The 11,652-nt window shown below is 54.4% G+C and overlaps 1 protein-coding gene across 5 annotated transcripts in view; it reads right to left on the bottom strand.

The window, feature by feature from the left end:
• Window positions 1-210: 210 nt before the first annotated feature.
• Window positions 211-11,652, bottom strand: part of btbd11b (BTB (POZ) domain containing 11b) — a 176,078-nt gene continuing 164,636 nt past the window's right edge. For 4 of the 5 annotated variants that reach the window (XM_059978600.1, XM_059978597.1, XM_059978599.1 and 1 more), the window contains 4 exons: window positions 8,428-8,518; window positions 7,644-7,712; window positions 5,824-5,937; window positions 211-1,144 (listed from right to left, as the gene is read on the bottom strand). In XM_059978600.1, coding sequence (XP_059834583.1) covers window positions 935-1,144; window positions 5,824-5,937; window positions 7,644-7,712; window positions 8,428-8,518 — 484 coding nt within the window. In that variant the 3' untranslated portion in view covers window positions 211-934. The remainder of the gene's footprint in view (window positions 1,145-5,823; window positions 5,938-7,643; window positions 7,713-8,427; window positions 8,519-11,652) is intronic. The other variant, XM_059978598.1, reaches the window with a different exon arrangement.

Raw genomic sequence — 11,652 nt, 5'->3', positions numbered from 1 at the left:
TTACAGAGCAATGGCCACTGAGGTGTGGGAATGGTTTCTTGACCGAGTGACAGTGACCATGTGGGAGCTCTTAGCCGGGGTCTGACTGACTGCTTTCAGACCCACAGCTGGGGAGTTCTTGATCCCTACAGCACTTTTAAAGCTCCCCCCCCCCTCCACCATAGCACCCCGTTGCTCATCACTGAGGAACAACACACAGGCATCATTAAATCAGCTTTATAGAAATTGTTTTAATTTCTCTAATTTAAAAGCAATAACAATCTATCAAAATATAGTCACTTCTCAGATATGGCTACATTCTGCAGTGTGAATAGATTTTAAATAAATAATCTTTGAGCTCCTCTCCAAGTTTAACAGAAATGGTGTATTGTTTGCAAGCAGTGTCCACAAGACCATGGCTGTCTGGTTCCAATAACAATACAGTACGTACCTTAGTTAAACACAGCTCAGATCTTTTCAGAATATTACAAATTATATTTCAGTAATATAAACAAATATATTGATATATTTTATTATATTCTCTATAGAATAGTTCTTTAATTTTGCATAATTTGAGATTCACTAACTGATCCCAGTTCTGGAGGAACAATCTACACTCTGACAAACTACCCTCACATAAAGGGTATCCCTGGATTACAAACACCCAAATTATGGACAACCATAGGTATGAACTGGCCTGACCCCCTCCTACAGAGAGACTACACACTGCCCCGAGACACAGGCAACTTCTCAGGACACAAACTGCCCCACTCTGAGGCAGGCTTGACTCCGGTCACTGGGTCAGTGGCTGGCAAAATGAGGATCAAACAGTCCGCTGGGACGACGAGGAATGTGACAGTCGTTCGGAGTCTGTGCATGGAGACAACAGCTCTCACTCACTATGTCCCAGTTAGGCTTTCACTTCACGGAGTTAGCAACACTGGGCACCCATGGCTCACACAACGGAGCCCTTGGAGAGGGAGAGGTGAATTGACTGGATCCTTGCTGTCAGGACTCTCTCCAAATCATGCAACAGTTGGTTCCCCGAGGATCCCTCTGAGCAGGAATAAAGTAACTGTTTGAATGCTTCGTTTTCCATCAGAGAGACCATATTCTTCAGAAAGTAGCCTTCGCAGAATGCAGCGAGGTGGGAGGCTCCCAGAAACTGCAGGAGACAGATGGAACACAGTCAGTGGGCCAATATCATAGCAGCCTGTCCGTAGACCACCACAACACCCTCCACGTAGACCAGCGCAACACCCTCCACGTAGACCACCGCAACACGCTCCACGTAGACCACCACAACACCCTCCATGTAGACCACCACAACACCCTCCACATAGACCACAACACCCTCCACGTAGACCACCACAACACCCTCCACGTAGACCACCGCAACACCCTCCACATAGACCACAACACCCTCCACGTAGACCAGTACAACACCCTCCACATAGACCAGCACAACACCCTCCACGTAGACCACCACAACACCCTCCACGTAGACCAGCGCAACACCCTCCACGTAGACCACCGCAACACGCTCCACGTAGACCAGCACAACACCCTCCACATAGACCACAACACCCTCCACGTAGACCACCACAACACCCTCCACGTAGACCACCACAACACCCTCCACATAGACCACAACACCCTCCACGTAGACCACCACAACACCCTCCACGTAGACCACCGCAACACCCTCCACGTAGACCACCACAACACCCTCCACGTAGACCAGCACAACACACTCCACGTAGACCAGCGCAACACCCTCCACGTAGACCACAACAACACCCTCCACATAGACCAGCACAACACCCACCACGTAGACCAGCGCAACACCCTCCACGTAGACCAGCGCAACACCCTCCACGTAGACCAGCACAACACCCTCCACGTAGACCAGCACAACACCCTCCACGTAGACCACAACAACACCCTCCACGTAGACTAGCGCAACACCCTCCACGTAGACCGCAACACCCTCCACGTAGACCACAACACCCTCCACGTAGACCGCAACACCCTCCACGTAGACCAGCGCAACACCCGCTACGTAGACCACAACACCCTCCACGTAGACCACAACACCCTCCACGTAGACCAGCACAACACCCTCCACGTAGACCACAACACCCTCCACGTAGACCACAACACCCTCCACGTAGACCGCCGCAACTCCCTCCACATAGACCGCCACAACACCCTCCACGTAGACCACAACACCCTCCACGTAGACCACCGCAACACCCTCCACGTAGACCGCAACACCCTCCACGTAGACCAGCACAACACCCTCCACATAGACCACAACACCCTCCACGTAGACCACCACAACACCCTCCACGTAGACCACCGCAACACCCGCTACGTAGACCACAACACCCTCCACGTAGACCGCAACACCCTCCACGTAGACCACAACAACACCCTCCACGTAGACCACCGCAACACCCTCCACGTAGACCGCAACACCCTCCACGTAGACCACAACAACACCCTCCACGTAGACCACCGCAACACCCTCCACGTAGACCGCAACACCCTCCACGTAGACCACCGCAACACCCTCCACGTAGACCGCAACACCCTCCACGTAGACCACAACAACACCCTCCACATAGACCACAACAACACCCTCCACGTAGACCACAAAACCCTCCACGTAGACCACAACAACACCCTCCACGTAGACCAGCACAACACCCTCCACGTAGACCACAACACCCTCCACGTAGACCACCACAACACCCTCCACATAGACCACAACACCCTCCACGTAGACCAGCACAACACCCTCCACGTAGACCACCACACCCTCCACGTAGACCACAACACCCTCCACGTAGACCACAACACCCTCCACGTAGACCACAACACCCTCCACGTAGACCAGCACAACACCCTCCACGTAGACCACCACACCCTCCACGTAGACCACAACACCCTCCACGTAGACCACAACACCCTCCACGTAGACCAGCACAACACCCTCCACGTAGACCACCGCAACACCCTCCACGTAGACCACAACACCCTCCACGTAGACCACCACAACACCCTCCACGTAGACCACCGCAACACCCTCCACGTAGACCACAACACCCTCCACGTAGACCACCACACCCTCCACGTAGACCACAACACCCTCCACATAGACCACCGCAACACCCTCCACGTAGACCACAACACCCTCCACGTAGACCACCACAACACCCTCCACGTAGACCACCGCAACACCCTCCACGTAGACCACAACACCCTCCACGTAGACCACAACACCCTCCACGTAGACCAGCACAACACCCTCCACGTAGACCACCACAACACTCTCCACGTAGACCAGCACAACACCCTCTACGTAGACCACAACACCCTCCACGTAGACCACCGCAACACCCTCCACGTAGACCACAACACCCTCCACGTAGACCACCGCAGCACCCTCCACGTAGACCACCACACCCTCCACGTAGACCACCACAACACCCTCCACGTAGACCACCGCAACACCCTCCACGTAGACCACAACACCCTCCACGTAGACCACTGCAACACCCTCCACGTAGACCACAACACCCTCCACGTAGACCACAACACCCTCTACGTAGACCACCACAACACCCTCCACGTAGACCACCACAACACCCTCCACGTAGACCACAACACCCTCCACGTAGACCACAACACCCTCCACGTAGACCACAACAACACCCTCCACGTAGACCACAACACCCTCCACGTAGACCACAACAACACCCTCCACGTAGACCACAACACCCTCCACGTAGACCACAACAACACCCTCCACGTAGACCAGCACAACACCCTCCACGTAGACCACCGCAACACCCTCTACGTAGACCACAACACCCTCCACGTAGACCAGCACAACACCCTCCACGTAGACCACCGCAACACCCTCCACGTAGACCAGCGCAACACCCTCCACGTAGACCAGCGCAACACCCTCCACGTAGACCACCACAACACCCTCCACGTAGACCAGCGCAACACCCTCCACGTAGACCAGCGCAACACCCTCCACGTAGACCACCACAACACCCTCCACGTAGACCACCGCAACACCCTCCACGTAGACCACAACACCCTCCACGTAGACCACCACAACACCCTCCACGTAGACCACCGCAACACCCTCCACGTAGACCACAACACCCTCCACGTAGACCACAACACCCTCCACGTAGACCAGCACAACACCCTCCACGTAGACCACCACAACACTCTCCACGTAGACCAGCACAACACCCTCTACGTAGACCACAACACCCTCCACGTAGACCACCGCAACACCCTCCACGTAGACCACAACACCCTCCACATAGACCACCGCAGCACCCTCCACGTAGACCACCACACCCTCCACGTAGACCACCACAACACCCTCCACGTAGACCACCGCAACACCCTCCACGTAGACCACAACACCCTCCACGTAGACCACTGCAACACCCTCCACGTAGACCACAACACCCTCCACGTAGACCACAACACCCTCTACGTAGACCACCACAACACCCTCCACGTAGACCACCACAACACCCTCTACGTAGACCACAACACCCTCTACGTAGACCACCACAACACCCTCCACGTAGACCACCACAACACCCTCCACGTAGACCACAACACCCTCCACGTAGACCACAACACCCTCCACGTAGACCACAACAACACCCTCCACGTAGACCACAACACCCTCCACGTAGACCACAACAACACCCTCCACGTAGACCACAACACCCTCCACGTAGACCACAACAACACCCTCCACGTAGACCAGCACAACACCCTCCACGTAGACCACCGCAACACCCTCTACGTAGACCACAACACCCTCCACGTAGACCAGCACAACACCCTCCACGTAGACCACCGCAACACCCTCCACGTAGACCAGCGCAACACCCTCCACGTAGACCAGCGCAACACCCTCCACGTAGACCACCACAACACCCTCCACGTAGACCAGCACAACACCCTCCACGTAGATCACCGCAACACCCTCCACGTAGACCAGCGCAACACCCTCCACGTAGACCAGCGCAACACCCTCCACGTAGACCACCACAACACCCTCCACGTAGACCAGCACAACACCCTCCACGTAGACCACCGCAACACCCTCCACGTAGACCAGCGCAACACCCTCCACGTAGACCAGCGCAACACCCTCCGCGTAGACCACAACAACACCCTCCACGTAGATCACAACACCCTCCACTTAGACCTGCACAACACCCTCCACGTAGACCACCGCAACACCCTCCACGTAGACCGCAACACCCTCCACGTAGACCAGCACAACACCCTCCACGTAGACCACCACAACACCCTCCACGTAGACCAGCGCAACACCGTCCACGTAGACCACAACACCCTCCACGTAGACCAGCACAACACCCTCCACATAGACCACCACAACACCCTCCACGTAGACCAGCACAACACCCTCCACGTAGACCACCACAACACCCTCCACTTAGACCTGCACAACACCCTCCACGTAGACCAGCGCAACACCCTCCACGTAGACCACAACACCCTCCACGTAGACCACCACAACACCCTCCACGTAGACCAGCACAACACCCTCCACGTAGACCAGCACAACACCCTCCACGTAGACCACCACAACACCCAACCAACATACTGCTCACACCAGCAACTCTTCACTACTCCAGCCCAGATTGCAAGGCAACCTGTCCCCACGTGCCATACCCAAACATCTACTGGCATTAAAATAAGGCTGAACAGGCTGAGGATGGTGGCAGTGATCATTTGATGGGTAGGACAGGGTGAGGAGGGTCTGACCTTGGCATGGTTGTATATTTGCACACAGCTCTCAATGCTGATGGTCCTGGTACAGATAAGTTCACAGTGACGCTGTAGGACGTCCAGCTGGAAGAACCGGGCAGCTGACATTAGCTGTAGGGGTAGAGGGAGGAGTGAAATCAGTGACTGGCAGGAGGGGAGGGTCTCCAAAGTTAAGTCAGTGAGAATGCCAAGACCCTCCACAACACTGACCACTCCCCTCGGACTCCACAGTCCAATGTTCCCCACAGTCTCCCCGACTGTCTGCTCTATTACAAGTACACAAAGAGGTCGGTTGTGCCATCCCATCTACTTTGGCTTTCATTAATCTCATCACCTTCTCTTTTCTCTGCAACGTAGCACAGGGTAAGTCCCCTCGGTCCATACTGGTCCCATTGCCCACGTTTAACCAAGATCTCTAACCCTGTCTGATCTATTTAACTATCCAAACCTATCTCAAACACTTCTTCTGTAAGCTCGTTGTGTGGAAAAGTTATCCCTCAGATTCCTTTTAAATCTTTCCCCTCACACCTGAAATCTCCATCTTACCTTAGGGAAATACTGTGGCCATTCACCCTATCCACACCCCCCACGATTTAGAAACCTCAACGTTCTCTCCCCAGCCTCCTTCGCTCTAAGAAACAGTTCCAGCTTGTCCAGCCTCTGTCTGTAACCCTCACCCCATAGTCCCGGTAACATCCTGGTGAAGTTCTCCTGCACCCTTTCCACATACGTGCTGTCGTGTGGCAGCAAGAATTGCACACAACCGTTGTACACAGAGGTGTATAAGATGATAAGAGGCATGAATCGAGTTGATAGCCAGAGACATTTTTCCCCAGGGTGTAAGTGGCTAATACATGGGGGCATTATTTTAAGATGATTGAAAGGAAGTATTGGGGGGATGGCAGAGGTAGTTTTTTTTTACCTACACAGAGTGGTGGATGTGTGGAACATCCTGCCTCAGATGTGGCAGAGGCAGATACAATAGGAATATTTAAGGAACTGTGAAATAGGTCATCATCTTTATATATGATGTAGGTGATCATGGTCCTGACCATGATTGTTCTTGATAAATTTTTCACATTAAGTGGCTTGCCATTGCCTTCTTCTGGGCAGTGTTTTACAAGACGGGTGACCCCAACCATTATTAATACTCTAAAGATTGTCTGCCTGACATCAGTGGTCACATAACCAGGACTTGGGTTATATATCAGCTGCTCATATGACCATCTGCCACCACCTCTCAGGGCTTCCCGTGACACTGATCGGGGGCTGAGCAGGTGCTACACCTTACCCGAGGGTGAATGGCAGGCCAGCAGAGGGAAGGAGAGCCTCACAACTCCTTTGGTAGAGACACATCTCCACCCCTCCACCCACTTAGAGAGGTAAATGTATGATTAAAAATAATAGAGAGCTTTGTAGGTTGATCTTACAGTAGATTTGGACTGGCACAACATTGTAAGTCAAAGGCTTGGACTGTGCTGGCCTGTTTGACGGTCCAAGGTCTATGTCGTAGTTTGTGTTGTCCTGTTCGATGGTACATGGTCTATGTCCTGGACTGTGCTGTCCTGTTCGATGTTCTAATGCTCCAGGTGCAGTTTCAAAAATGTCGTACAACTGTAACATCATGTTCCAAATCCTGTATTCTGTGTCCGGTGTCATGAAGGCAAGCGTATCATACACCTTGTCTATTTGAGTTGCTCTGGTTTAACTTCCCAAAATGTATGTATTTGTGCTTTCAGGGTTAAGTTCAATCAGCCATTCCCTTGTACTTCCCCAATAATAATCTTGAACACTATCCAAGCCCAAGTGGGACCCACCTCCAGAAGATCACAGCTGCGGATCTGCAGGGTGTCTGTGCCTCCATGGTATAGGTACTGCATGACCATCTGCCGAGACAGAGAGATTGGCTTCACACCAGCCGGACATGGCAACAAGGCACTCAGCTACAGCACACCCACTAATGAACAACACCCAGTTCCCACCCCACATCCAATGCTAAAACATCAAACAGCCTGACCCCAGACACACGTGAAGCTCTGCAAGACTCAGGGCACGTGACCAGCACTGTGAGAGTTAACAAGGGGTTGAAAGTAAAGAAAACAGTTTAAAACAGTGATTGAGCTCCTGGTTGTCATAGAGACATGGAACTCTACAACTCAGAAACTGACCCTTTGGCCCATCTAGTCTGTGTTCTGCCTAGTCCCATCGACACACAAGTTGTGAGGTCACTAAACATCAAGCTCCCAAACTGGGCAACCACATGCAAAGTTCCAGGTTGTGAGTGACGGGACAGGACAGGGGTTTGGGGGGAGATGTCTCTGGATACAAACTACACTGAATGGGGGTATGAAGGCTGGGAGGAAGGTAAGACAAGCAGTGGGACACTGCTCCAGAACTCTGGCACTTCTCTCGAACCCAGGCACTGCTGTATGATGTGTGGGAGGTGAGAGCAGACCCCAGACTCCTGCGTGAGGAGAGAGGTGGATATTCACCCAACAAGCTGGGAGACGTCCATCTGGAAGCAGACATTCCACAGATGGTGGAGGTGTTTGATGGGGAGACAGATTGGGGTTCACCTGTCTGCTGGAGGCACTGACTTACCTTAAATATATTGTACTTGATGTGGCTGATTTCAATGAAGATATTGTGGCTGTTCTCTGAGGGCATTTGGTTTGACAGCAGCATCTTAAACCTGTGGAGACCATGGAAATCGGCTCAGAGTCACAGCAATGTCTTACTGAAAGCTCAGCGAACAGACAGCTTTCAGTGTCAGTCCTGACACGATACAGAGATCATCAGGATTGGGGGCACTGTATGGACGGGTGGGCACTGTATGGACGGGTGGGCACTGTATGGACAGGTGGGCACTGCATGGATGAGTGGGCACTGTATGGACAGGTGGGCACTGTATGGACGGGTGGGCACTGCATGGACGAGTGGGCACTGCATGGACGAGTGGGCACTGTATGGACAGGTGGGCACTGTATGGACAGGTGGGCACTGTATGGACGGGTGGGCAGTGTATGGACAGGTGGGTACTGTATGGACAGGTGGGCACTGCATGGATGAGTGGGCACTGTATGGACAGGTGGGCACTGTATGGACAGGTGGGCACTGTATGGACGGGTGGGCAGTGTATGGACGGGTGGGCAGTGTATGGACAGGCTGCACACAGACCCATATGGTACATGCATATAGATACACACACTAGGCATAGACACACACCAGCCCACACAGGATACTCTCATACACACAGACCCAGACAACACAACCCACACCTCACGGCTGAGAACAGGATCCTGCCTGTGAGCTCGTTCTGAACCCAGGTACACTTAGTGTAACTCCCAGCGCCGACTCTGCAACCTGTTCAACTCCAGACATATATGCTGATGTGGAATCATCAACCTCTCCCGCCCAGTCCCCTACAGCAGCTTGTAACTCCAGAACCCCACCTCACCGAGTCCAAATCACCCCTGCCCCCTCACAGTCTCCCGCCCAGTCCCCTACAGCAGCTTGTAACTCCAGAACACCACCTCACCGAGTCCAAATCACCCCTGCCCCCTCACAGTCTCCCGCCCAGTCCCCTACAGCAGCTTGTAACTCCAGAACCCCACCTCACCGAGTCCAAATCACCCCTGCCCCCTCACAGTCTCCCGCCCAGTCCCCTACAGCAGCTTGTAACTCCAGAACCCCACCTCACCGAGACCAAATCACCCCTGCCCCCTCACAGTCTCCCGCCCAGTCCCCTACAGCAGCTTGTAACTCCAGAACCCCACCTCACCGAGTCCAAATCACCCCTGCCCCCTCACAGTCTCCCGCCCAGTCCCCTACAGCAGCTTGTAACTCCAGAACCCCACCTCACCGAGTCCAAATCACCCCTGCCCCCTCACAGTCTCCTGCCCAGTCCCCTACAGCAGCATGTAACTCCAGAACCCCACCTCACCGAGTCCAAATCACCCCTGCCCCCTCACAGTCTCCCGCCCAGTCCCCTACAGCAGCTTGTAACTCCAGAACCCCACCTCACCGAGTCCAAATCACCCCTGCCCCCTCACAGTCTCCCGCCCAGTCCCCTACAGCAGCTTGTAACTCCAGAACCCCACCTCACCGAGTCCAAATCACCCCTGCCCCCTCACAGTCTCCCGCCCAGTCCCCTACAGCAGCTTGTAACTCCAGAACCCCACCTCACCGAGTCCAAATCACCCCTGCCCCCTCACAGTCTCCCGCCCAGTCCCCTACAGCAGCTTGTAACTCCAGAACCCCACCTCACTGAGTCCAAATCACCCCTGCCCCCTCACAGTCTCCCGCCCAGTCCCCTACAGCAGCTTGTAACTCCAGAACCCCACCTCACCGAGTCCAAATCACCCCTGCCCCCTCACGGTCTCCTGCCCAGTCCCCTACAGCAGCTTGTAACTCCAGAACCCCACCTCACCGAGTCCAAATCACCCCTGCCCCCTCACAGTCTCCCGCCCAGTCCCCTACAGCAGCTTGTAACTCCAGAACCCCACCTCACCGAGTCCAAATCACCCCTGCCCCCTCACAGTCTCCCACCCAGTCCCCTACAGCAGCTTGTAACTCCAGAACCCCACCTCACCGAGTCCAAATCACCCCTGCCCCCTCACAGTCTCCCGCCCAGTCCCCTACAGCAGCTTGTAACTCCAGAACCCCACCTCACCGAGTCCAAATCACCCCTGCCCCCTCACAGTCTCCCGCCCAGTCCCCTACAGCAGCTTGTAACTCCAGAACCCCACCTCACTGAGTCCAAATCACCCCTGCCCCCTCACGGTCTCCTGCCCAGTCCCCTACAGCAGCTTGTAACTCCAGAACCCCACCTCACCGAGTCCAAATCACCCCTGCCCCCTCACAGTCTCCCGCCCAGTCCCCTACAGCAGCTTGTAACTCCAGAACCCCACCTCACCGAGTCCAAATCACCCCTGCCCCCTCACAGTCTCCCGCCCAGTCCCCTACAGCAGCATGTAACTCCAGAACCCCACCTCACCGTCCAAATCACCCCTGCCCCCTCACAGTCTCCCGCCCAGTCCCCTACAGCAGCTTGTAACTCCAGAACCCCACCTCACCGAGTCCAAATCACCCCTGCCCCCTCACAGTCTCCCGCCCAGTCCCCTACAGCAGCTTGTAACTCCAGAACCCCACCTCACCGAGTCCAAATCACCCCTGCCCCCTCACAGTCTCCCGCCCAGTCCTCTACAGCAGCTTGTAACTCCAGAACCCCACCTCACTGAGTCCAAATCACCCCTGCCCCCTCACAGTCTCCCGCCCAGTCCCCTACAGCAGCTTGTAACTCCAGAACCCCACCTCACCGAGTCCAAATCACCCCTGCCCCCTCACAGTCTCCCGCCCAGTCCCCTACAGCAGCTTGTAACTCCAGAACCCCACCTCACCGAGTCCAAACCACCCCTGCCCCCTCAGTCTCCCACCCATTCCCCTACAGCAGCTTGTAACTCCAGAACCCCACCTCACCGAGTCCAAATCACCCCTGCCCCCTCACAGTCTCCTGCCCTCTACAGCAGCTTGTAGCTCCCTCTACAACACAAACAATAAATCCCAAAATCACCCTGAGCCAGAGATCAGCCCCATATCACTTCAAACACCTTTCCTGCCCATCCCAGTACCATCTCAAACCCAGCCACTATAAACATCAGGTGCAGATGAAATTCCCCAGAACATTACCTGGGATACATTCAGTTCTGAGGAGAAAATGGATCAGCTCCCCTCAAGTGGATGGGGTTAACAGGGGTGATGATACAACTACACTTTAAAGTTTCTATAATTGTACCATGGAGAGCATTCTGACAGGCTGCATCACTG

This window comes from Hypanus sabinus, chromosome 8 (assembly GCF_030144855.1).
Source record: "Hypanus sabinus isolate sHypSab1 chromosome 8, sHypSab1.hap1, whole genome shotgun sequence".
NCBI classification, from domain to species: domain Eukaryota; kingdom Metazoa; phylum Chordata; class Chondrichthyes; order Myliobatiformes; family Dasyatidae; genus Hypanus; species Hypanus sabinus.
The sequence above is the reverse complement of the archived record's forward strand: the minus strand, read 5'-3'. Positions and strand labels throughout refer to the sequence as shown.